The following is a 27,231-nucleotide window of genomic DNA, read 5'->3' as shown; positions in this document are numbered from 1 at the left end:
AGACATTTGAATCTAATAATGTGATAACTCTGCAAATCAGATTTCCCCCTGCCTTGGGGGTTGCTTTTTGTGTTGTTGATGAAGCGGCATCGTTGTCTGGGGTAAATACCTGGGGTTCATCATTTCACAGCAAGAAGATTCAGGACAGGGACACACATGAGGAGTGAGTTCAGGAGTGGAGGTTTAATGGGCAAAAGAAAGAGAAAGGAGACCAGCTTTTTCTCACAAGACGGGGGTGGGGGGGTGCCGGAAAGGGAAATCTGGCCTGCGGCGGAGAGCACCCGATTTTATAGGCGGGCCTGAGGAGTTGGAGTCGGATTTACATGGGATCCACAGGTTGGCTGGACCAGGTGTGACATTAGGTAATGCGGTCGGGGGAGGCGGGCCGCCCCACCCTAGTGTTACTATGCAAAGGGATTTCCACGTGACCCTGTCTGTCTGCTCCCTGCTGTACACGTGGCTGCCGAAGAGGACGAAAGTGGAGCCGCCATGTGGAACACGCGAGTCCCACGTAGCCTTTCCTGCTGGCACCGCTGCCAGCGTTCGCCCTGCAGACTCCAGCTTGCTTGTCTGTGTCTGCAGCTCGATTTTACTGCTGCTTTTTGTTAGGAAAGAGAATGATTTGGGGGCTGCTTTTCATTCAAAGGAAACTTTGCTAAGGACTTTCTTACCCTATCTGCCTAAATAATTTCTTCTTAACTTCTGTATCATTGTATCTGTTTATTGTTTGGGGTTTTTTTTATTACTATAGGCTGCCTCTGTGCCAGGACCCAGGCTGAGGTGTAAGCTGAAGGTCATTTTAGTTCCTTCTGAGCCTGTTCCTTTGTGATTACATGGGCATGTTCTAATTTTCCCTGTATATGCAGTTTTTTAAAGTGTCCTAGTCTTTATTGTCTGGCTCACAAAAGGGGAAGAGAGAAAAATGAAAGTGGGGGCTAAAGGGCACCACCTTTCAACCCTCTGGAAGTCACTTCAGTGACAGGGGTGGGGTCTGAGCAGTGGGAAAGAGGCGGCATCCTTGGTCTTGGGCCTCTGTCTGCACCTCTGGTCAAGTGGCACTGATGAGAGCCACAGTGAACGAAGAGTCAAACTCTGTAAAATATTTGAACAGATTTATTCTGAGCCAAATACGAGTGACTGTGGCCAGTGATGCAGCCCTCAGGAGATCCACTTGTGCCTGAGGTGCACGGTGGTTTTATACATTTTAGAGATGTTGAGGCATCACTCAAAAACATTTCAGAAATACATTGGTTTGGTCCAGAAAGGCAGGACAAGGAAAGGGGGGTTGGTGAATTTCAACCTTTTCTGGTTGACAACTGGTGAGTTTGTCTAAAGACCTGGGATCCGTAGAAAGGAAAGGTTCAACTTAAGATAAAAGATTGCGGAGACCAAGCTTCTTCTGAAGTCTTTTAGTAGCTGCCCTTAGGGACAATGGATGACAAAAGTTTCCTATTCAGACCTTTAAAAGGTGCTAGATTTTAGGTAATCTCGTCAGGATTGGGAGGGCCTGGAAGAAAAAGACCTAGCTATGTTAACAGATTCTTTACAGATGCAGATTTCCCCCCACAAAGGACAGCTTTGCAGGTCCGTTTCAAAATACGGCAAAGAAACATATTTTGGGGTAAAATATTTTGACTTTCTTCTTTGTCACACGATGTTATGCCGGAGTCAGACTGGAAAGTAAGTCCTGATATATAGGGTTAAATAAAACCCACACGATGAGAATTCATGGTGTGTAGGGATGAACTCCCCAGACCCCTCAGATAGGCACTTAAGCAGGATTAAAACATTGGAGCTTAGTCCTCAGCACCGATCCACTGTATTTGGTGACAGGGGGTTTCTGTTTTGTTTCTTGGGGTTTTTTGGCCACACTGGTTCTTGCAAGCTGCATGCAGGTCTTCAGGAACAGGTGCACAGCTGCCTGCAGCTGGAGGTGGGGTCTGAGTAGGGGGCGGTGAGGCTGCCTGCTGGGCCAAGAGCTGCAGCTGACCACAATCAACCACAAGTTGCCATTCCTGCTTTTAGTAGACTCCAGAGTTCAAAGTGGTTATGTCAGACAGATTCTGCTGGTGCAGCTGCGGTCCAGTGGGGAGGCAGACGGCGGGTGCCTCCTACTCCACCGTCTTCCAGAATCCTCCTCACACCTGGGATATTTTGAAAGAAAAAATCTAGACAAGTTCTACATTCATATTTCTTCCTTAAGGTTTTTAAATTCTTGCTGCACTTTCGAGATACTGTAAGACAACACAGTACAGATGTGGTTAACCCAAGAAAGATGGTGGGGCTCTTCAATTCAGACGATCACGTCTGGGGCCTCCTGTACTCAGCAGTGCCCCGTCAAGAGACAAAAACCACACGGAAATGTAATCAGGAGGGCGTCATTCGGAGAGCAGTTACCTAGTAACAGGATTAACTGTAAAGGGTGTAAAGCAGACATGAAATTCTAACTCCCCCGACCAGCTGAACAGACCTCCGCCCCCTTGGCCACAGGAATCCCAAAGAAACTAGAAGAGCGAGTTCAGACCAGGAGGCGGGGGTGGGGGTTGGACAGGCCTTGTCATACCCCTCCCCTTGGGGTTTAGGCACAGCTGGCCAGCATTAGTATGAAAATAGAGATCAAAGACTGACAAAACAGATTTCTGTCGCAATAAGACACCAAATTTTATATACACACACACACACACACACACACACACATATTTTATTGCGTTTTAGGTTTTGGGGTACACGTGAAGAACATGCAGGATTGTTGCATAGGTAACACATGGCAGTGTGGTTTGCTGCCTCCCTCCCCATCACCTATATCCGGCACTTCTCCCCATGCTCTCTCTCCCCAACTCCCCACTCCCCACTGTCCCTCCTCTATTCCCCACCAACAGACCCCAGTGTGTGACGCTCCCCTCCCTGTGTCCATGTGTTCTCACTGTTCAACACCCGCCTATGAGTGAGAACATGCGGTGTTTGATTTTCTGTTCTTGAAGACACCAGATTTGAACCCATGGTACCACATGACAGACAGCAGGTCCCAAAGGAAATAAAATTATTTTACTCCAAAAGGTATTTCTTTGCCATAATCTGAAATGGCCTTACGAAATTGTCTCTTGTGGGGACATTTGAATTCTGTAGTCTCCTTCCCTTTCTAGGTCTTCTTGTGACCCAGGAGAGGGGTAAACCCAGCATCTGGCACCGTTTAAGGTACAAAAAGAGACATTTGCCATCGTGCTCTCTGGAGCCTGTGACTTAGAAGCTTCATCTGCATACGAACCTTGGCTTTCACCACCCCCTTATCCTAACTCAAGTGTTCCTTTCTGCTGACTTCACTTCTTCAGGCAGAGCTAACCTCTTTCAACCAACTGCCAATCAGAAAATTTCTGAGTCCACTGCCCCCACCCTCCAACTTTGAGATGTCCTGCCTTTCTGGGTGGATCCAGCACATACCTTACATGTATTGACTTACGTCTTTTCCAGTAACTTCAATCTCCCGAAGATGTATCAAACCAAGCTGTCACTAGCCCAGCTCAGGCACACATTCTCAGGATCTCTTGAGCATGTACCCCAGGTGGTGGTCACTTATGTTTGGCTCAGAGCTCGGCTTTTTTCATCAACAAGGGTTAATATGAGCTATGGGCTGGGCATGGTGGCTTAACCCTGCAATCCCAGCATTTTGGGAGGCTGAGGCGAGTGGATCATGAGGTCAGGAGTTCAAGACCAGCCTGGCCAACATGGTAAAACCCCGTCTCTACTAAAAAGACAAAAATTAGTCGAGCATAGTGGCACACACCTGGAATCCCAGCTACTGAGGAGGCTGAGGCAGGAGAATCATTTGAACCCAGGAGAGGGAGGTTGCAGTGAGCCAAGATCGCGCCACTGCACTCTAGCCTGGGCAACAGAGTGAGACTCCATCTCAAAAAAAAAAAAAAAAAAGAGTCATACATTCTCATAGGTCACTCAGGAAAATATCTGTGTAGGTTTTCCAAGCCATGACCAAATTAAATCCAGATGAGTCAGAGTGAATATGGAGAGAGAGAGAGAGAGAGAGAGAGAGAGGGAGGGAGGGAGGGAGGGAGGAAGAGAGGAAAGAACATACTTTCTTTTTTTTTTTTTTTTGTCCTTTTTTCGAGACAGAGTCTTGCTCTGTTGCCCAGGCTGGAGTGCAGTGGCGTGATCTCTGCTCACTGCAACCTCCGACTCCCTGGTTCAAGCGATTCTCCTGCCTGAGCCTCCTGAGTAGCCAGGATTACAGGCACACGCCACCACACCCAGCTAATTTTTGTATTTTTACTAGAGATGGGGTTTCACCATGTTGGCCAGATTGTCTCAATCTCCTGACCTTGTGATCCACCCGCCTCGGCCTCCCAAGGTGGTGGGATTATAGGTGTGAGCCACTGCGCCTGGTCAGGAACGTACTTTCTCATCAGGAAAAGACGGACTGACTTGGCTCAAGCAAAGATTGACATCACAGAGAGAAGGAAATTGATTGATCTAGTAAATTTATGCTTCAAAATCATCAGAAGAAAAACAAACCAAATAAAAGCTATTCTTTACATTGTCTTTGCAGAGAGCTTATAAAAATAAGTGAAACACTAAGAGCCCAGTAGAAAAATTGTCAGACTGAAAGAGATAATTTAGAGAAGAGGTGTTAGAATTTACCGTTTTAAAAAAAATAAGGAAATGGTAATTAAATAATATTAAGCCAAAAAAGGAGTGTAAATTTGTTTCGTATCACAGTAGCGGGAAGCTCACCGTTAGCGTCCACTCATGCCCTGGGAGGTCGCCTGCCCCATTGCCCAGAATGAAGATGAACCTTTGGGAATATTGAAATAAATACCTGGTGTGAAGTGCCTTTGTTATGATCGAAACCTATTACTTATCTCAGAAATTTCAGGCTCCTGGACAGATTTGTGAAAGCTCATTATAAATAAAGACTCTATGCTTATTTTTAGCAGCTGAGCTCCTCCCTTTGAATAAGAAAACTTTGGTTCTGACATTCTCCTTGATACTGTATGCAAACAACTTGAATGCACCCCTGAGAGGAGCATCAAAGTGAGAGAAAGATTTACCCTGTGTGATCCACGGTTTTCTTAGGACTGGAACTATTCAGAGCATGACTACAAGATTTATAGCACCTGGTCGAATTTGGTAGCAATCGCAGGGTAGCCAAAAGATTTACAATCTGAGCCATGGCTAGTTTGGCCAAGGGGAACCCAGAATTATGAACTGTATTGGGGTGAAGAAGAATAGTGTTCTTTCTGTATTTGTGTCCTTTTGAAAGCCTTGATGTACCTTCCACTTAGAATGCGCTTGTCATAGTTCAGTTGCTCATGTTGTGCACATTATTATGAAGTCACAGCTGATGCCACCCAGTGCAAGTTCCCCTGAAGAAGCTGCTTCTGAGCATCTCAACTGACACAGCAAAAGCATTTGACAAACTTCAACACCCTTTGGTGATAAAAATAAAATACCCTAGGAATAAAAGGAAACTATCTCAACATAATTAAAGCCATGTATGTAAAACCCACAACAAATATTGTCCTCAGTGGTGGGAGACTGAAAGCTTTTCCCCTGAGATCAGGAACAAGACCAGGATGCCCACTTTCATGGTATTTGAAGGTTCTTCCTAGAGTAGTTACCCAAGGGGGAAAAAAAAGACATCTGAACTGGAAATTAAGAAGTAAAATTATCAGTTTGTAGATGACATGATCTTATATTTGGAAAACCCTGAAGATTTTATGAAAAGTTTAGCTATTAGTCCTTTGTTGGATGTATAGATTGCAGATTCTCTTGTACCCTGTGGGTCATCTGCTGATTATTTATTGTGTTGTGCAGAAGCTTTTTACTTTAATAAAGGCCCATCTGTTTACCTTTGTTTTTGTTGCATTTGCTTTTGGGTTCCTGGTCATGAAGTTTTTGCCTGAGCCAATGTCTAGATATTATCTTTTAGAATTTTTATGGTTTCAGGTCTTAGGTTTAAGTCTTTAATCCATCTTGAGTTGATTTTTGTATAAAGTAAGAGAGGAGGGTCCAGTTTTATTATCTACATGTGGCTTGTGAATTAGCCCAGCACCATTGGAATAGAAATAGGGTGTCCTGTCCTCACTTTTCGTTTTTGTTTGTTTGTGGAAGATCAGTTGGCTATAAGTATTTGGGTTTATTTCTGGGTTGGTTCTCTATTCTGTTCCATTGGTCTATAAGTGTATTTTTATACCAGTACCATGCTGTTTTGGTGACTCTGGCCTTCTAGGATACTTTGAATTCAGGTGATGTGATACTCCCAGATTTGTTCTTTCTGCTTAGTCTTGCTTTGGCTGTGTGGGGTCTTTTTTGGTTCCATGTAAATTTAGGATAGTTTTTTCTAGTTCTGTCAATAATAATGGTGGTATTTTAATGGGAACTGCATTCAATTTATAGATTGCTTTAGGCACTATGGTCATTTTCACAATATTGGTTCTACCCATTCATGAACATGGGATGTGTTTCCATGTGTTTGTGTCATCTATGATTTCTTTCAGTGGTGTTTTGTAGTTTTCCTTGTAGAGGATTTTCACCTCCTTGGTGAAAAATACTTAGGTATATTCCTAAGTAATTTAATTTTTTTGCAGCTATTGTAAAAGGGGTTGCGTTCTTAATTTGATTCTTGGCTTGGTCATTGTTGGTATATAGCAGAGCTACTGATTTATGTACACTAGTTTTGTTTCCTGAAACTTTGCTGAATTCATTTGCCAGTTCTAGGAGCTTTTTGGATGAATCTTCAGAGTGTTCTGTATATATGACTATCATCAGCAAAAAGCAACACTTTGACTTCCTTTGTACTGACTTGCATGCCCTTTATTTTTTTTCTCTTGCCTAATATCCAGAATCTACAAGGAACTCAAACAAATCAACAAGAAAAAAAATTCCATCAAAAAGTGGGCTTGGTCTAAGGACATGAATAGACAGTTCCCAAAAGAAGATATATAGATGGCCAACAAACATGAAAAAATGTTCAACATTGCTAATTATCAGGGAAATGCAAATCAGAACCACAATGTGATACCACCTTACTCATGCAAGAATGGCCATAATAAGAAACAAATAAATAACGTATGTTGGCATGGATGTGGTGAAAATGGGACACCTTTACAGTTGGTGGGAATGTAAACTAGTACAACCCCCATGGAAAACAGTGTGGAGATTCCTTAAAAAACTAAAAGCAGATCTACCATTTAATCCAGCAGTCCCACTAAGAAGTCATTACACAAAAAAGACACTTGCACACACATGTTTATAGCAGCACAATTTGAAATTGCAAAAATATGAAACCAGCCTCAATGCCCATCAGCCAAAGAGTAGAAAATGTGAGCGGTGTGTGTGTGTGTGTGTGTGTGTGTGTGTGTGTGTGTGTCTGTATACATATATGATGGAACACTACTCCGCCATAAATAGGAACAAAATAATAGCATTCGCAGCAACCTGGATGGAAGTGGAGACCATAATTCTAAGTGATATAACCAGGAATGGAAAACCAGACATTGTATGTTCTCACTCATAAGTAGGAGTTAAGCTATGAGGATTCAAAGGCATAAGAATAATACAGTGGACTCATGGAAAAGGTTGGGGGGGTGAGGGATAACAGACTACACACTGGGTGCACTCTACACTGTGATGGGTGCACCAAAATCTCAGAAATCACCACTGAAGAACTTACTCATGTAACAAAACACCTCCTGTTCTTTAAAAAAATTCTACTGAAATGGAAAAAAAAAAAAAAAAAAAAAAAAGAAGGCCAGGCATGGTAGGTCATGCCTGCAATCCCAGCACTTTGGGAGGCTGAGGCGGGTGGATCACTTGAGGTCAGGAGTTCAAGACCAGCCTAACCAACATGGTGAAACCTCCTCTACTAAAAATACAAAAATTAGCCAGGTATGGTGGCGTGTGCCTGTGGTCCCAGCTACTCGGATGGCCGAGGCATGAGAATCACTTGAACCTGGAAGGCTGAGGTTGCAGTGAGCCAAGATTGTGCCACTGCACTCCAGCCTGGGCAACAGAGTGAGACTCTGTCGGAAAAAAAAAAAGAGAGAGAGAGAGAGAGAGAGACACACACACAGAGAGAGAAACCTGTTAGAAATAATTCATCAAAATTGGAGAATACAAAATCAACACACAAAAATGAGTTGTGTTTCTATATACTAACAATGAGCAATCCACAGATTAAGAAAATAATTTCATTTATAATAGCATTAAAAAGAATGAAATACTGAGGAATAAATTTAACTAAAAAGGTAAAAGACTTGTTCACTGAAAATACAAAACATTGCTGAAAGAAATTAAGATACAAATAAATGTAAACATGTCCCATGTTCGTCGATTGGAAGACTTAATATTGTAAAATGTAAATACTACCCAGAGTGGTCTATAGGTAAGTCTTATGGTGTTTTTGGCAGAAATAAAAAAAGCCCATCTTAAACTTCATGTGAAATCTCAGAAGACACCCAAAACAGTCTTGAAGAAGAGTTGAAAAGTTCACAGACTCAAACTTCCTGATTTTAAAATGTAGTACAAAGCTACAGTAACTAAAGCAGTGTGGCACTGGTGTAAAAACAGACACCTTGACCAGTGGAGTGGAATAGAGAGCCCAGTAATAAACCCCCACATACATGGCTAAGTGATGTTCTATAGGAGTGCCAAGACTATTCACTGAGGAAAGGACAGTCTTTTAAATCAATAGTGCTTGGAAAACTGGGTATCCACATACAAAAGAATGAAGTAGGACCCTTACCTAAACCCCATTTACAAAATTCACTCAAAATGGATCAAAGGCCTAACTATCAGAACTAAAATTATAAAACTCTTAGAATAAAGCATAGAGGAAAAGCTTCATGACATCAGATTGGGCAAAGATTTCTTAGATACGACACCAAAAGCACAGCCATCAAAAGTGAAAAATACATTAGGCTTCATCCAGGTTTTTAAAAGGGCCTTATTGCCACAGTAAAAAAGCAGCCCTCAGAATAGGGGAAATAATTGCACATGGTGTGTCTGATAAGGGATTAATATCCAGAACGCACGAAGAACTCCGAAAGCCCAACAACAAAAAGAACGCAACTCAAAAATGGGCAGAGGACTGGAGAGGTATTTCTCCAAAGAAATATACAAGTGGCCAAAAAGCACATGAAAAGATGCTCCATGTCATTAATCATGAGGGAAACACGAGAAAAACCTGTTAGATGCCACTTCGATCCGTCATGGTAGCTGCTGTTAAAGGAGAAACAGCTGGGAAGCACACGCTTCCAACCATGTGGAGAATTGGGGTCCTCCTGCTGGTCGGTGAGGACGTGAAATGGTGCAGCTGCTGTGGAAACGGTTCTTCAAAAGACTGAACGCAGAACCACCATATGATCCAGCAGTTCCGTGTCTGGGTACCTACCCAGAAGAATTGAAGTCAGGATTTAAACAGATGTGTGTACACCCATGTTCATAGCAGCATTATTCACAGTAGCCAACAGTGGAAACAACCCCAGTGTTTGTGGATGGGTGAATAGATAAAACGTGGCATAAACCAGAATGGACTATTATTCAACCTTGAAAAGGAGTGCAGTTCCGACGCACGCTACATACAGCGTGGATAAGCCTTGAGGATATCGTGCTGCCTGATCAGAGCCGGTGCTGTCAGGACACATACTGTGTGATTCCACTTGTATGAAGTAGTTGGTCAGATTCACAGGGACAGAGTGTGGAATGGTGGGTGCCAGGGGCTCAGGGTCAGGGGAACGGGGAGCTGGTGTTGAATGGGTTCAGATTTCAGTTTGGGAAGATGGGAATGTTCTGGAGATGGAGGGTGGTGATGGTTACATAAGTGCATGAATGGACCTAATGCCGTTGAACTGTACCCCGTAAAAATGGTTATGATGGTCAACTTCATATTATGTCTGTTTCACACACACACACACATTACACACTTCATATTATGTCTGTCTGACACACACACACACACAGGCGCACGAACCCTCCTCTCCACAGTCTCCGACTTCCCTCCTGGCCTGGGCTGTGCCACTGCCTTAACCCGTTCCACTTCCCTTCTATAGTGAAGAAACGCTGTGCATGTTGGAAATAGGGTTCGTCTCATCCAGTACTGGGTATGTAGAGACCTGAGACCCCTCGGGGAGGGAAAACACGTGAAAGGCCCCGACACCTTCCCATCTGCAATGACGAGGACAAGTCACTGTGATGTTTTCCACGGTCACTCGTGCGTTTTAAGTCAAGTCATGTCTTCACGGGAACATGCCCTGGGCACCAGCACAGAGGGGGTGCCAGGCAGTAGGACTGAGGACGGGCTCTGGGGCCCAGACTTGGGGAGGCCCCTGTGGACCGGCAGGTACCTGGCTCTACAGGGCGAAGCCTGTGGCGGGGATGGAGGTGGCCCCGCCAGGCGTCCGGCGCAGGACACGGCTCCTCCGACAGGCGGCCTTGCAGCCTGTAATCCCACTCACTGGTGTGAGAAGCACGCCTAGACATTTCTGAAAACTGGGTGGGGATGTCTGCGTGGACTGGACTGGGGTCTGGAGTGGAGCAGCTCCAGGGCCCACCCTGACCTCAGGCGATTCATGGGCCACTCGGATTTGCCAGTGACCCTCAGACCCTGGGACCACCCCAGCTGATGTCTTCCCTCTGAAATAGGTGAATATTTTCTAGTTTTCAGCATTACGTTACTTACAGCAGTTGAGGTAATTTTCTGAAATGAGGTGTAACTTTCTGTTCTTAAAGTTGAATTTTCCGTCTCAGTGATGTCTCCTGTTCAGTATATCCTCCACTTGAGAGAAGTTCGAGTTTAAATCCTGATTAAAGTTGAGGGACTTGTTTTCACTTCCCTAGTCAGCCACCATCTGGCATGCTGATACTCAGTTTTACATTCCAAGCATTCAAGCCCAGTAAGATGAAGATCATTAGAAAAAGGCTTTTGAGAATAACCTTTCACCATCTGAATATTTGTGTCTTTCAGTGGCAAATGCACTGTTAAGTTTTTAGTGCATTTTTATTTCTGTTCTGGAAAGTGGGGATTATGACTTCCGTCTGCATCCCTGAGGCCAGCAGAGTAAAGCTGAGCTGAGAACAAGTGGGTGAGGCCAGATGGAGCCTTGTGCTTGAGAAAAAGCTAGGCATGTTTGTTACTCCTAAGGCATGTTTGTTACCAGTGAAAACATGATTGGTTTGGACTTGAACACGGTATGAGATTCTGCAGGAGCAGCTGAAACCCAGGCAGGGCTCTAGGCCCCCAGATGTTTACTGTATTTTAGTTCATCAGAGCAAAATTTGGGGAAAACAAATACCCAACAATTAAGTGATCTGTGTGCAGTTTCTAATAGCACAGGAAATGCTAATGAAATCATTTGGGTGAAAATAGTCAAAGCACACAGTTGTGAACGGGGCGGGATGTCAGCTCTTCCAAGGGAACAGAGAAAACACTGAAGTGAACTTCAGCATGGGGCACCTGCACCCCTCCCTGAGGCAGCGCCTGCGGCGGCAGGGAGCCATGGGAACTCTGGGAGTGCAAAGGAGGGAGTCCCCATCGGGTGGCCCTGACCAGGGCCAGTTGGACCGCTCTGAGGGACAGCTCACCCTTCCGAGCACCTGGCGGGCTGTGCCTGTGCCCTCAGGTGGCCCCCTCTCCCTGTGCTGCTCACCTACTCCCACCTATATAATTGCTTTTCTGACTGACCCCTGAAGCAAAGGGAGAAACCCACATTTTCTAGTCCAGATGACCTGTTTTACGTTCCAAGGGATGGGGCACCCCAGCCCCCATGAGACCCTTTCTTGTGAGAGCTCAGTCGCTGGCCTTCCCCTGAGGGGTGGAGACCCAGAGCACTGAGAGGCCCAGGCCATGGCCGTGCCCGCCACTAACCTCCTTCCTCTCTCGTCTCAGGCCAGGTACAGGGGCCTGGTCTTCCTGCACCCAGGCTGGCCGCTGTGCGTCCAGGAGAAGGTGGTGGTGCAGCTGGCGTCCCTGCACGGAGTCACGCTCCAGCCCGGGGAATTCTACCTGCAGGTCACGTCGGCGGGGAAGCAGTCCGCTAGACTGGTCTTGAAATGCCTCTCCCAGCTGGGAAGCAGCACAGAAGAAGTCACCATCCCTGAGGCCATGTACGGCTGCGTCTTCACGGGGGCGTTCCTGGAGTGGGTGAACCGAGGGCAGAGCCGCGTCCCCCTGCAAACCTGCTTGCTGACCTCGGGCTTGGCCGTCCACCGAGCCCCTTGGAGCAACGTCACTGACCCTGTCCTGGTCCCCAGCCCTGGAGCCATCCTGCCCAGCAGCCCCTCAGAGGCCTCAGTGCCCAGCCAAGCCATGGCAAGCCCCTGTTTCCAGGGAAGCACCCCTTCCCCCAACACCCTGATCCCCCACTACTGCCATCGGCATATGGGTGGCGACCAGCCCAGGCACCTTCCTTACCCAGAAAGAGCGGAGCTGGGAAGTCCCAGGACGCCGTCTGGAAGCTCAGACAGGGACTTCGTCAGGGTCAGCCCCTCAGAGTGGGGCCCACGGATGCCCCCTGAGAACTGTGGGGGGCCGGGAAAGAGACCCGACCCCCTGGACCAGGAGGATGGCCCCAGGGCCCTCACCTTCCACACAGACCCGGGCAGCCCGAGCAGCAGGAGGCGGCCGCCCGGGGACCCCACTTGCCTGCAGTCCCGACGCTGGTTCAGGGAGTCATACATGGAGGCACTGCGGAACCCCATGCCCCTGGGCAGCTCTGAGGAGACCCTCGGGGACCCGGGCCGCAGCTCCCTGACTGCAGCCAGCAGGGACCTGGAGGCTGGGGCAGCGGCCAGTGGGACCCAGGAAGAAACCCCTGGCCCCGGTGGAGATGCCCAGCAGACCCCAAGTCTAGAGGAGAGGCGCACGCCCAGCCGGGCAGGACCAGGAGTCTCGGGGCAGACCCTTCCCAGGAGGTCTCGGTGCCGGGAGAGGATGCCCAGAAGCTCTGGGGGGGCCCAGCCTGCAGCCAGCCACACCTCCCACCACTCGGCCGGTGCCAGGCCTGGAGGCTACCGAGGAGGACAAGCTGTGGGTACCCCAAACTGTGTCCCAGGAGAGGGTCCTGGCTGCACCAAAGAGGAAGGTAAATGCTCCCCAATCCCTCCCCAGCACCCCCGCACTGCACACCACCATAACCTCCCTCCACACTGTACCCTCCCACCCCTGCACACCCCATAACCTCCCCCCACACTGTCCCCTCCTACCCATCACAATTTCATTTGGTCGCTTCATCCACAAGAAGCCTGTCTTCGTGTTCATAGCCGTGCTCACTCAAGTTCTGGAGACCAGAAGTCCAGCATCAAGCCGTGGGCAGGATGTGCTCCCTCTGAGGCTGTGGGCACCCATCCCACCTCTTCCAGTTCTGGGGCTCCGGGCAACCTGGGCTGTGGCTGCAGCTGACCGTCCTCAGTGGCCTCCTCCCCAGGACCTCTGTGACTTGAATCCCCTCCTTTCTCTTGGAAGGGCGCCCATCACAGGACTCAGGGACCTCTAAACCCAGGACAACCTCACATCCAGATCCTTAGACTCAGTTTCCAGCTGGAAGCCGCATTCACAGTTTCTGAGGGTTAGGAGAGAAAATGTGACTCTTTTTTTATTTATGATTTTTATTATCATTATTTTTGAGACGGAGTCTCACTCTGTTGCCAGGCTGGAGTGCACTGATGCAGTCTCGGTTCACTGCAACCTCCAACTCCCTGGTTCAAGAGAGTCTCCTGCCTCGGCCTCCTGAGTAGCTAGGATTACAGGCATGGACCAACACGCCCAGCTAATTTTTGTTTGTTTGTTTTTTTAGTAGAGATGGGGTTTCTCCATGTTGCCCAGGGTGATCTCAATCTCCTGACCTCGTCATCCACCCACCTCATCCTCCCAAAGTGCTGGGATTACAGGCGTGAGCCACTGCACCTGGCAGAAATGTGACTATTTAAAAGATTGATTGCAGGGCATAAAGTAAAAAAAGGATGACGGTGTAATTTTAAATATTTCAAGTATTTTAAATATTTCAAATATATATATTTGAGTAAAGAAATGTCCTGTGAGTAACACAGCCAGTGACTGGAAAGAAGGGAAAATGTGAAATGCTGGTTCAGGCTGCAGAAAGCAGGCCCCCGTAGCCCAGTGAAGTGAGGGGTTGAGCCCTCCTCTCCATGGGCCACACCTGCCCCCCCCCGCCCATCCTACCCGCCGGGCCGGACCAGGAGCTTGGAGGCAATGGCACCAAGGGCCCTTGGAGACAGAACTGTGGTCCGGCCCATTCCAGACGCCTCCACAGGGGCTTGCACCTTCGAAGTCAGGCTGCTGTGCCTGGAGCTCCAGGCAGGCCCCGAGACTGCACACGCACGGAGCTTGCTGCAGAAAGAGCTTTGCAGCAAAAGTACTCGCTGGGGTAACACTTCCTGAAAGCCTCCTGTCGCCTCACTGCGAGTCAACCGAAGTCAGAGTCGTAACTCCCTGGCCACGTTTCCAGCCGCTGACCTTTCCTTTCTGTTCATTTTCCTTCCTGTTTGTACTGGGCAGAAAAGACACACACAATTGTGCAGCACCCCTCACAGTCTCACACAGAATACCTGCCTCACGGTCACCTGCCTGACACGATCACACACACACACTACACACACGCAGTCATAGCACAGTCTCCTGCCTCACACGATCACATGCTCCAGTTACACACAATCACACACCACACAGTCGCCTGCCTCACATGATCACATGCTCCAGAGTTACACAGACATAATCACATACCACATGCAGTCACACACCTGACGATCACACATTATACACACACGCACATACCAGTCTCCTGCCTCACACGATCACATGCTTGTTACACATGCACACACACCACACAGTCGCCTGCCTCACATTCGTTACACACACACAATCACACTACACACAGTTGCCTGCCTCACAAGTACACACTCGTTACACAGTCACACACCACAGTCACATGCCTCACATGATCACACACTCCAGTTCCATACATGCAGTCACACACCACAGTCACCTGCCTCACATGGTCACACACTCCAGAGTTACACACACACACCCACAGTCACCACACAGGCACACACTCCAGAGTCCCACATGCCCACACAGGCACACACAATCGCACACCATAGACAGTCGTGCACTCTGCACTTTGAGTGAATGAGCTGGGTTGGGACCATCCGCCCTTGCTGAGGTGTCTGTAGGTCGTGAGCGTGTCTGAGCCGGAGACCGTCTCCGTGATGGTGCCGCGTGCCCTGGGCACTGGGACACACCTTCGCTTCCCTCCGGAGACCGTCTCCGTGATGGCGCCGCGTGCCCTGGGCACTGGGACACACCCTCACTTCCCTCCGGAGACCGTCTCCGTGATGGCGCCGCGTGCCCTGCGCACTGGGACACACCTTCACTTCCCACCGGAGACCGTCTCCATGATGGCGCCACGTGCCCTGGGCACTGGGACACACCACCTCCCACCGGCACTGAATCCCCTATTTTCATACATGTTTTCATCCCGTGGTTTGTAGCAAGGTGAGCAGCTGCTTTCAAAGCGCAGGAAAACCTTCATCTTTGATGAGGTCTCTTTCCTTTGTCCAGACGTCGTTGCGCCCTCAGCCTGTGTGAGTGCCAACGGTGGCAGCCTCCACTGCCACAAGCCCGGCGGGCTTCCCGACGTGCCTGCCCAGCAGCCGCACGCTGAGCTAGAAGGGTGGCCACCCGGCACGGGGGACCTTCCCAGGCGGGTGCTGGACGTCAGCCAGGAGCTGCTGCAGTCCGGAGTCGTCATCCTCCCAGGTGAGCACGCACCAGGCACTCTGTCCGGGCGGATCTCACACTCTAGCCAGCACAGACCCAGCTCGCCACCTCCCAGAGTGAAGCCCCCGGGCAGCTGCCTCGTCTCTGTCTCCACAGGGACCCGAGACCGTCAGGGCAGAGCGGTGGTGCAGGTCAGCACCAGGGGCCCTCTCTGGACTGGGGAGCACGCGTCCTGCACCGAGCTGACCCGCCTGCTGCTGTACCTCCACAGCATCCCCAGGTGGGCCGGGCTCTGGGGGACCCCAGCTGCATGTGTGTGGCAAAGTGGGGGGAACGGGGGGAGGGTGCCAGCTTCCACAGCCAGACCCTGCCTCTCCTAACCTCATCCTCCTGGAGCAGCCGGCACCCACACGCTTCCAGTCTTGATTTCCACACACGGTTTCTCGTCTTCAGCGCACGTCCATCCCAGGGACACCCAGAACTGAACGCGCCTGGCTGCGGGGCCGACGGGGCACACTCACTCTGTTGGCCAGGACGCGGCCGCCGAGTGACGTGCAGCTCTGAGGCAGGGCTCCTGTGTCCCTGGCTCACATGAACGCTGTAAGATCAGTGTGCAGACACACAGCTTAGAATGTCCGTGAATCCTGGAGTTAGAGCTGAAGAAGTTTGTCAAAGAACACACATTTTTTTTTGAGACAGGTCTTGCTGTCGACCAGGCAGAGCACAGTGGAGCAATCCCAGCTCACTGCAGCCTCAGCTTCCTGTGCTGAAGCGACCTCCTCCCCCTCAGCCTCCCAGGTAGCCACAGCACCCGGCTATGTATTTTTTAACACTAGTTGAGTGCACTCGTGAGTAGGGGAAGGTAGAACAAGGCTTTTGATGGTTAACCGTGTCAACAATCCAATGAGATAACTCACTGCCTTCAGCCAGCCAAACACTACAGTTTTCAGAAGGGAACATATCAACTCACCCAACCTATGATTTTTCCTATTGAAATTTTGAAGCAGAGTTTCCAGTCACAGGCAGAGAGACAAAGCTTTTACACTGGAGTTTTTAAAACCACGTGATGGCATTTGTAGTTTTGAAGGATGCTCTGTCTTGTCTTGTCTTGGCTCTGGGTGAGTCAGAGCCCTGATGACAGCGCAGGCCTCTGTCTTGAGAACGGGCATCCACATCCCGTCAGCCACCCTGTGCCATGTTAATGCCCAGACAAATGAGCGCAAGCAGGCCCTGAGGTCCTTGCCCGTTGATGGCGCGGGGCCCGTTTCGTCCGTCTCGGGGAGGGTAGCCGCAGCCCCGCGCTCCCAGAGATGCCGTCTGGCATCATCGCAGGGTCCACGGGCGGAGCCACGGCAGGGCCTCCAGCCGACGCGCCTGCCCCCTGGGGAGGCAGAAGGTGGACGTGTATAGAGAACCGCTAACTTCTAGAGCTGAAAGGAAACCAGTAACCACTCGTCTCAGAGGTGGAGAAGCTCGTGTTTGTAAGGGATTTCGTGTGCAGTGCTTAAGACCGGCTGTTTCCCTCCCCAGGAAGGAGGTCCGGGACCTGGGGCTGGTCGTCCTGGTGGACACCCGCCGGCGCCCGGCCGCCCCCGCCATCTCCCAGGCCCTCGCGGGACTGCAGGTACGCCACGGTCGTCACGTCCCTCGGGTGTGCGGGCACCTCAGAGCCGTGTGCTGCTGGGGCCACCCCCGTCGTGGTTCTGGCGTGGCCGGTCCACAGGTTCGGCGTGAGGATTTGAGATGGGGACCCTTGTGCAGAGCCCCCTCCTGCCCGAGGCCTTACCCGTGAGCCCGGCTCTTGGTCTCCAGGGCTGGGCACAGACACTGAGGAAGGTGGGCATGGCCCGTCTAGTGGGACCTTGAAGAAGCTCCATGCTCGGGGCAACTGCAAACCTAAAAAGCAAAGCCTGCCAGGCCCAGGTGGTGGGCATCTGTCCCCTCAGGGCAGCGCAGTGCCGTCTGTGCGCCTCCATCGGGATGAGGGCACGGCATTGCCCTCCCGACAAAGGATGGAGGCAGGAAGGGGCAGTCACGGCTCACTGCAAGGATAAGCCAGGGCAGGGATGAACCTGGCAGCCCCGGGCAGGGTCAGTGCCATCCCCACAGGACCCTGCAGCCTCGAGCTCCCAGGCTCAGGCAAGCCTCTCGCCTCAGCCTCCCGAGTAGCTAGGACTACAGGCACCTGCCACCATGCCCGGCTAATTTCTTGTGTGTTTACTGGAGATAGGGTTTTGCCATGTTGTCCAGGCTGGTCTCAAACTCCTGGACTGGATCGATCCATCTGCCTCAGCCTCCCAGAGTGCTGGGATCACAGGCGTGAGCTACTGCACCTGGCTCAGAGGCCCTGCATACTGAACCACAAGCAACATCCAGGGGAGATGGGACGCTCTGGGGATGGGAGGGTGCTGCTGCCTGGGCAGGGGCAGAGGGAAACCCAGGGACAGCGAGAGTCCAGGGACAGGAGAGACAGGGGACAGAGAGGGACGGGAGACAGGGAGAGAGGGGGACAGTGAGAGACGGGGGGCAGGGAAAGACAGGGGACGGGGAGAGACGGGGGACGGGGAGAGACGGGGGGCAGGGAGAGACGGGGGGTCGGGGAGAGACGGGGGACGGGGAGAGACGGGGGTCGGGGAGAGACGGGGGACGGGGAGAGACAGGGACGGGGAGAGACGGGGGACAGCGAGAGACGGGGACGGGGAGAGACGGGGGGCAGGGAAAGACGGGGGTCGGGGAGAGATGGGGGACGGGGAGAGACAGGGACGGGGAGAGACGGGGGACGGGGAGAGACGGGGGACAGGGAGAGATGGGGGGCAGGGAAAGACGGGGGTCAGGGAGAGACGGGGACGGGGAGAGATGAAGATGGTGGATGGGGAGAGACCAGGACGGGGAGCCTGGGGTGCCCTCTCCCATGCCCAACCTGCCCTCCACAAAGCTAAACCCGTTTCGCCCTTGCTGTCCCTGCTGAAGATGCAGGCAGAGGCTCCTGTACTCACTGAGGAAACTCAAGTTTAGGGACACCAGGTGCCAAGTTGTGTCAGGAAAGAGGTCAAGGACGGCACTGGCAGAGCTCACCCCACCATGGGGTCCTCCCTCCCCTTCCCCATTCTGCAGCCGTCCCTCCTCTTCCTTCCCATGGTCCTCCTTTCTCTCCCACCACCCTGCAGCCTCCCTCCTTTTCCCCCCACGGTCCTCCCTCCCCTCCCCGCACGGTCCTCCCTCCCCTCCCCCACCCTGCAGTCCTCCCTCCCCTCCCCCCACAGTCCTCCCTCCTCTTCCCCCCACGGTCCTCCTTCCTCTCCCCGACTCTGCAGTCCTCCCTCCTCTCCATCCTGCTGCCACCTCTTCCCTCCCTCACTTCCCTCCTCGCATCGAGCCGGCCTCACCTTGCCTTAGCGTGAACCTGCCTCCCACCCCTCCTCACGGTCGGCCTGCCCTTCTTTCTTTCACAGGATGTGGCTCTTAGAGAGGCTGTGTCCTGCTGAGACCTGGAGGGGACAGGCTCGGTCATGACCCGTTACAGTGTGGGGTCCACTCAGGTTGGGCCTTGGGGTGGGTGGTGTCTTCCGGAGCTACCTGGCAGCGTGGCTGGGCTAGCAGAGATCGGCTGGCCTGGGAGCAAGTGACACGAACCTTGGGCTGGACGAGGGGCCGAGGTGACTCCCTGAGGTCAGGACGGGGTCACCGGGAAGAGAGAGCGCAGGCCACGAGCTGGGGTGCACAGGCTAGGCTGGACGGGACCCCAGTGCACAGACACTGTCAGGAAAGCCTGAGGGAGGCCGGGGGCCAGGGGAGGCGCTGACCGGGGAGGTTCCGAGCGATGCTGGAGACCTAACGAGAAGAGATCGGAGGTGGCTGTGCTGATGCCAGACGAAATAGCTGTCAAGTCATAAAACGCTGCAGGTCCTCAAATCCTCCCCAGAGTTTACTGGTTGTTTTCTTATTACTGTGTTTTGAGACTAACCATGTTACCAGACACCATGGAGAACATCGTATGTTAATAAAAGGTTCAGGACAGCAAGAAGGTACAGTTGTAAACACTGACTAACCTGGTGGCCATCAAAACGTATGCAGCAAACGCTAACGGAGTTGAAGAGAGAGGCAGGCAGTTCTGTGTGGCTTCGGTACCTCGCTGTCCATAACGGAAGATACGTTTTTTTAAATGGCGGACGTGAAGAACACAGTGAACCAGCCAGATCTAACAGACACACACGGAACCCTCCACCCAACAGCAGCAGCACATACGTGCTTCTCAAATGCTTGTGGGGCATTTCCAGGGTAGAACAGGTACTTAAAGTGCTCGTCACTGAAGATGATAATGCAGATGGCAAATACGCACCTGAAAATACGCCCGACACCGTTAATCACTGGGGAAACGCTGCTGAAAACCAAAACGGAACACACAACAGCAACGAAGCTTGTCAGTAACAAGTGCTCGGTATTGCTGACGGAACTTTAAAATGGCACAGCTGCTCTGGAAAGCCCGTGTTATCACATGAGCCAGAAATCCCACTCCTAGATATTATCCAAGAGAAATGAAAACCTGTTCACACATTTACAGTGGCTTTACCCACGACCGCCAAACATCCTTCAGCTGGTGAACTGGATGAACGCCTTGTGCTGTGGGAATCCCGTGGAAAGCCACTCAGCAGGGCAGAGGAACAAACCCTTGATACTCACAACAGGGATGAGTTCCTCTGCACGATGCTAGTGAAAGAGGCCAGTCCTGTCTGAGTCTGTTTATGTCATGTCTAGAAAAGGCAAGTCTGTGGGGATGAAAACAGACCTCTGGTTGCCAGGGGCTGGGGATAGGGGAGCGCTTGACTGCAAAGAGGCACAGGAGAATTTTGGGGTTGCTTAATAGTTCTTTGTCTTGATGGTGATAATAGTTACATGAGTACGCTTTCATCAAAACTTACAGAACTATTCACTAAAAAGGGTGAATTTCAGTGTCTGTAAATTATACCTCGATAAACCTGATTACATTAAAAATTCGTAAGGGCAAATCATTTACATTTCAGGGCAAAGTCAGCTACATTTTATGCACAGTAGGTACTCCAGGAAACTATTTATGAGAGGGGTAGCTCCAGTCAAAACTGGGCAATTCTGTTAATGAAGTTAAAAATCAGAAAGCTGATCAGTAATATTTATTTCTTATCTATTTCAGAACACATCTCCGGTAGTTCATAGTATCTTGCTGTTGGTAGATAAAGAATCTGCATTTCGGCCTGACAAGGATGCAATACTTCAGGTAATGGTTTTGGACCGTGGGATCCTCAGTGGTGGATAACGTTAAATACGGAGGCATCTAGATGAGATGAAACACATGAAATGATTTACCTGAGTTCTAGTTCCGTCCACGCGGAACCTGGAAGCCCACTTTCCCCCTGAGTTCTCGCGGAAGCCCTGCAGAGTGGGCCGCAGAAAACTCAGAGGTCGGCCTTTCTTCTCAGCTGTTTTCTTCTCTTGCCTCGTGCCGTTCTCTTTTGTCTGGAAATCTCTGTATTTTGCCCTCATTCTGGAAGGGTGTTTTTGCTCACCTGGAATTCTGGTTTGAGGGCAGTTTTGGTCCCCCCACCCCAACGCCCCACTTTAAACTGTTGCTCTGTTGCCTCCTGGCCTCCATAACAGTAGAAGAGTCCGCCAGGATTCAAACCGTTGTCCGTCCACACGAAGCGTGTTAATTTTCCTCTGGCTGTTTCCCAGGCCCTGCCTTTCCTCTCAGCAAGTCGACTGTCCCGGAATGGGCTGGGTCTTCCTCGCCGTTCTTCATCTTCCCCGTGTAGGCGTGCTTGGGCTCTTAGGCCTGTGAGTGTATGCCTGTCACCACAGGCAGCACCTTTTAAGCCTCTCTCTCTCTTTTTTTTTTCCTTTCCTGAGACAGGATCTGGCTCTGTCACCCTGGCCAGAGTGTGGCTGTGCCATCCAAGCTTACTGTAATCTCAGACTCCCGGGCTCAAGTGGTTCTCCCACCTCAGCCTTCTGAGTAACTGGGACTGCAGCCCCACACCTAGCTACGTTTTTTTTTAAGGGACAAGGTCTCGCCGTGTTGCCCAGGCTGGTCTTGAAGTCCTGGCCTTCAGCAGTCCTCCCACTGTGGCCTCCCAGAGCTGTGGGATCGCAGGCGTGAGCAGCTGTACCTAGCCTAGTTCTTTCTTGTTTTTCTTTTTTCTTTTTGAGACAGAATCTTGCTCTGTTGCCAGGCCGGACTCACTGCAACCTCCACCTCCCAGATTGAAGCAATTCTCCTGCCTCAGCCTCCCCAGTAGCTGGCACTGCAGGCATGTGTCACCACGCCCAGCTAATTTTTGTATTTTTAGTAGAGACGGGGTTTCACCATGTTGGCCAGGATGGTCTCGAACTCCTGACCTCGTGATCCACCTGCCTCAGCCTCCCAAAGTGCTGGGATTACAGGCGTGAGCCACCACACCCGGCCACCTGGCCTGGTTCTTAAACATTTTTCCTGCTTTATTCTCTCTCTTCTCTCTTTCTAGTACTTCAGTTATATATACCAGGATTGTCCCACAGAGCTCTAAGAATCTGTCTCTTTTAACTTTTTTCCTCTCTAGTCATCAGATCAGGTGGTTCCTCTTGATCCTGTTCTCAGGGTCACCAGCTCCTTACTCTCTGTCATCTCCTTAGCTGTTAAACTCACTAATATGTCTTGGCTCTGTGTCCCCACCCAAATCTCCTCTCCACTTTTAATCCCTAGCGTCGAGGGAAGGACTAGATCACGGGGGCTGATGCAGTTCTCCTGACAGGGAGCGCTCATGAGAGCTGATGGTTTTAAGTGCGGCCCTTCCTTTCTCTCTCGCCTGTGCCGTCTAAGACGGGTCCCGCTTCTCTCTGCCACGATCGTGAGTTTCCTAAGGCCCACCCAGCCATGCAGAACTGTGAGTCAATCAAACTTCTTTCCTTTATAAATTACCCAGGCTCAGGTAGTATCTTTATAGCAGTGTGAAAACGGACTAATCCATTTGCCCAGTGAATTTTTTAGTTCAAATATTGTATTTTTCAACTGTAAGATTTCCAGTGGATTTTAAAATGTTTTCTACGTCTGTCCAGAGTTTTCCTCTCCTTTCATAAATTGCAAGCGTTTTTCCTTCATGTCACTGAGCGCAGTTTTAATGGCTGCTTTGAAGTCCTTGTCTAATAATTCCAACACCCGGGTCACCTCTGGGTTGGCCTCTGCTGATTGTCTTTCTCTGAGAAGAGGTCACGATTTTCTGATTCTTTATGTGTCACTTAATTCTGGACATTGTGAAGATTCTGTTGTGGAGACTGGCTTCTGTACAGACTCACAGTGTTGTTCTAGTGTGCACGCAACTCAGACCAGAAGCTCTGTGTCTCCCCAGTGGGTTCAGTTTAGTCCCGAGTCTGCCCCATGCACGCACGGTTCAGGGTTGCACAGAAACTTGGGCAGAGTTTATAACACACCACGGGGCCCCTTCCCCACTGCTCCCTTCTGGGAATTGAGGGGCTCCTTCCCCACTGCTCCCTTCTGGGAATCGGGGCCCCTTCCCCACTGCTCCCTTCTGGGAACTGGGGGCCCCTTCCCCACTGCTCCCTTCTGGGAATCGGGGCCCCTTCCCCACTACTCCCTTCTGGGAATTGGGGGCCCTTTACCCACTGCTCCCTTCTGGGAATTGGGAGGCTCCTTCCCCACTGCTCCCTTCTGGGAATCGGGGGCTCCTTCCCCACTGCTCCTTTCTGGGAATCTGCTTTCAGTTTCCAGTGGTGTGGCCAGCCCATCCCACCCTCTGTTTCTTCTTTCTTCATGTCAGAAAGAGGCCAGTTGTCTTATTTTTTTATGTTCTATTTTTGTTTTTATTTTTTGTTGCTGAGACTGGAGTGCAGTGGTTTGACCATGGCTGATTGCAGCCCTGACCTCCCCAGGCTCAGGTGATCCTCCCACGTCAGCCTCCTGAGTAGCCGGGTCTAGTGTGTGCTGCCCCACTCCGCTAATTGTTGTATTTACTTTGTAGAGATGGGGTTTTTGTTTCTGTCCTTTGGCCCAGGCTGGTTTTGAACTCTTGGGCTCAAATGATCCACCCGCCTTGGCCTCCCAGAGTGCTGGGATCACAGGTGTCAGCCATCATGCCGGCCAGGATGCCATGTTTCTTTCTTCTTTCTTTTTCTCATCTTTCTTCTTTTCTTTCACTTTCCTTTTCTTTCTTTCTTTCTTTTTTTTTTTAATAAAGTAACCTGCTGTGAAAAGGATCCTGTTTTCTGTTGGGGCTCAGCCATTCCCGCATGCTGGCCCTGCCCTGAGGACGGAGTCACAGCAGGACCGTGCCCTGTGGCCCCACGTGCAGGCGTCAGGAGCCGCAGAAGCCTCCCTGCTCGGCTGCCTTGTATTTTGTGCAGAGTCCGCGGGTGGGTCTGGGAAGCGCCGCCTCTGCTGCACCAGGACAGCGCGGACTCTCTCCCTTCGCCTCCCTCTCTCCCTGTTTCCTTTTTTTGGTCTTACTTCGCTAGGGCCTTTCCTTCATTTCTCTGCTGTCCCCTGCGTTCCCATCTTCTCACTTTCATCGCTACCCCCAAACGTGCTGTTATCGGCACCTCCAGCAAAGCAGAGGCCGCACACCCTGAGCCAGGCTCTCCATCCTCCGAACCCAGGATGGCGCCATTCACAGTGTCTTCCCCCCAAGAGATGCGTCTGGAGCCGTGACCGACGAGTGCCTCTTCTTGGCAGTGTCAGGTCGTGAGCTCCCTGAAGGCCCTGCACGGGTTTGTCGACAGCTCCCAGCTGACCGCAGACCTCGATGGCACCTTTCCCTACAGCCACAGTGACTGGGTCTGCTTCCGTCAGGTGGGTTCAGCGCAGCTGCTGCAGGTGCCACAGCCCCCGGGGACTTTCTCACGCTTGTTTCGGTCACCGTCCGGGTGTCCACGTCGGCACAGCCACGCGTGGTGTGTCCGAGAATGCCGAACCCGGGCGGGGGGGCACTGCCACCCAGAGGTGTCTGCAGATTTCGGGCATCTGCACACACGGAAGCAACCTGACCCGAGGTCAGCTTAAACACAGGAACTGACGGCTGCTTACTCTGGCATCTAACAGACTGTGTCTTTATTATCTCCTCCCTCTCAACTCACGATAGAGGCTGGAACACTTCGCCGCAAACTGCGAAGCGGCCATCGTGTTCCTGCAGAATTCCTTCTGCTCCCTCAACACCCACAGAACCCCAAGAACAGCCCAGGTAAGTCCAAAGACTTGCAGGTAAGTTCTCTTCATGCGACGGGTAGGTGTGGGCACAAAGGTTTAGCCAACCTTGAAAATACACATTTGGCTCACCGTCATCTCTAGCGGAGACTTTCGACTCCTTTTTCATTTGTACATCCCTCTCAATTCACAAAAGGCCATTTCCTCCCCTTTGTCACCAAACACATCCCACCCTACCCAGAAGGAAAGCAGTGCCGCTGCATTTGACGATACGCAAGGCGTGTGGGCAGCAGCGGCTGCTGGGAATGAATGATTCCAACGAGACGCAGAGGCGAGCTGGCCGTGGGGCTCTCGGCAGCCGCCAGGCCGAGGGGCGCAGGGTCTGCGGGTGAGGCCTGCATGTCCCTGGTCTACACAGCAGGCTCGCCTCCTACGGCTGACCTGAGCCCCCTTCTCTCTGCAAGAAGTCTTTCCCTGGACTCACCCTCCCTGGTGAGAGTGTCTGGACCGTCAGCTTCAGGGGGGCCCAGTTGTACCGCCAGGACTGCAACTCGATTTGTGGAACAGGAACACGGGCCACGCTCCGCATTCCTGCTCTGCTGCACTCGGGGGGACCTGGCCGTGGAGGAGAAGGTTAAAGGTGTATCCCTCCCCACCCTGTGCAGGAAGTCGCCGAGTTAACTGACCAGCACGAGACGCTGATGAAGCTCGTCCTGGAAGACCCGCTGCTGGTGTCTCTCAGGCTGGAGGGGGGCACCGTCCTGGCACGGCTGAGGAGAGAAGAGCTTGGCACAGAAGACAGCCGGTGAGCACCCACGGGGCAACACTGGGCCCTGGCCCGTCGAGGGGGCTGCTCAGCAGAGTTTGCAGCCAGGAGGTGAAGCGTTCTGCTCCAAGGAGAGCCCTCTCTGTGCCTGGTGCAGACCTCCGTTCTGACAGCCACGCTTTGCCTGGGTCAGAGCTTTTCCACACATACAGGCTCCGAAGATCAAGGAGCCAGCCCCTGGGGACGCTGGGCAGGAGGCAGCCAGAGCACATCAGAATGAGCTCATTCGCAATCACACTGCCCGGGGCACTGTGTCCCCCAATACCCCACAGTCCTGCCCATCTCAGCCGCACGCAGCCAGTCCACCTGGGCTGCCCAGCACGCGTCCCCTCAAGGCGCCTGCACCCCAGGCCGGCAGGGATGTGGGCGGCCGCCTCGGCGGTGGGCCCTCCTGGGGCTCCTGGTGCCTTCTGCATGAGGGCTGGAAAGAGCAGGTTTACACGGGGTTGTCACCACAGGCAGACTCCCCGGGGGTCTCCTGGGAGCTGTAGGACTGCCCTCTCTTCCTCAGAGACACCCTGGAGGCCGCCAGAGGGCTGCACGACCGAGTGGATGCGGAGGTGCACAGGCTGGTGCTCGCCTCGAACAACCGCCTCCAGCAGCTGCAGCGTCTCCGGGAGCTCGTCTCACTCCAGGAAGGGGATGACCAGGTCAGAGCTGCAGGAGGAAGCCGGCCGGGTCAGCATCCCCTCCAGGCCAGGCTGGCCGCAGCAACCCTCTCACCTTCCCACTGTCTTCAGGGCCATGGCGACCCTCTCACCTTCCCACTGTCTTCAGGGCCATGGCGACCCTCCCACCTTCCCACTGTCTTCAGGGCCACGGCGACCCTCTCACCTTCCCACTGTCTTCAGGGCCACGGCGACCCTCTCACCTTCCCACTGTCTTCAGGGCCATGGCGACCCTCCCACCTTCCCACTGTCTTCAGGGCCACGGCGACCCTCCCACCTTTCTGCCGTGTCTTTAGGGCCACGGCGACCCTCCCACCTTCCCACTGTCTTCAGGGCCACGGCGACCCTCTCACCTTCCCACTGTCTTCAGGGCCACGGCGACCCTCCCACCTTCCCACTGTCTTCAGGGCCACGGCGACCCTCTCACCTTCCCACTGTCTTCAGGGCCATGGCGACCCTCTCACCTTCCCACTGTCTTCAGGGCCATGGCGACCCTCTCACCTTCCCACTGTCTTTAGGTCCACGGCGACCGTCTCACCTTCCCACCGTGTCTTTAGGGCCACGGCGACCTTCTCACCTTCCCACCGTGTCTTTAGGGCCATGGCCACTCTCTCACCTTCCTGCCGAGTCTTTAGGGCTTTGACCTGGTTTCCATGTGGAATGAAATTGTCAGGATAGAGCATGCCTTCCTGGTTGTGTAAAAATAATAAACTTTATTTTTTACACGAGAGATACTGGATCAGTGGAGAAAAGATTTATTTAATGCAGGGGAGGCCAAGGAGAAAAAATAATTTCACACTGTGCCTTCTGAAGCAACCAGTGTGAGCGC

At 51.7% G+C, this 27,231-nt stretch overlaps 1 protein-coding gene across 1 annotated transcript in view; it reads left to right on the top strand.

Annotated features, from left to right (window-relative positions):
- The window catches only part of PLEKHG4B (pleckstrin homology and RhoGEF domain containing G4B), a 90,924-nt gene that overhangs the window by 42,386 nt on the left and 21,307 nt on the right, over nucleotides 1–27,231 (top strand). The window contains 9 exon segments of the mRNA XM_074387738.1: nucleotides 11,897–13,091; nucleotides 15,587–15,784; nucleotides 15,902–16,025; nucleotides 17,276–17,369; nucleotides 20,913–20,996; nucleotides 24,441–24,557; nucleotides 24,847–24,945; nucleotides 25,574–25,713; nucleotides 26,246–26,384. Of these exon segments, the coding sequence (XP_074243839.1) occupies nucleotides 11,897–13,091; nucleotides 15,587–15,784; nucleotides 15,902–16,025; nucleotides 17,276–17,369; nucleotides 20,913–20,996; nucleotides 24,441–24,557; nucleotides 24,847–24,945; nucleotides 25,574–25,713; nucleotides 26,246–26,384 (2,190 nt within the window).

Source organism: Saimiri boliviensis, chromosome 1 (assembly GCF_048565385.1).
Source record: "Saimiri boliviensis isolate mSaiBol1 chromosome 1, mSaiBol1.pri, whole genome shotgun sequence".
In the NCBI taxonomy this organism is placed as follows: domain Eukaryota; kingdom Metazoa; phylum Chordata; class Mammalia; order Primates; family Cebidae; genus Saimiri; species Saimiri boliviensis.
Note: the sequence above shows the minus strand (reverse complement) of the source record. Positions and strands in the feature narration are given on the sequence as shown.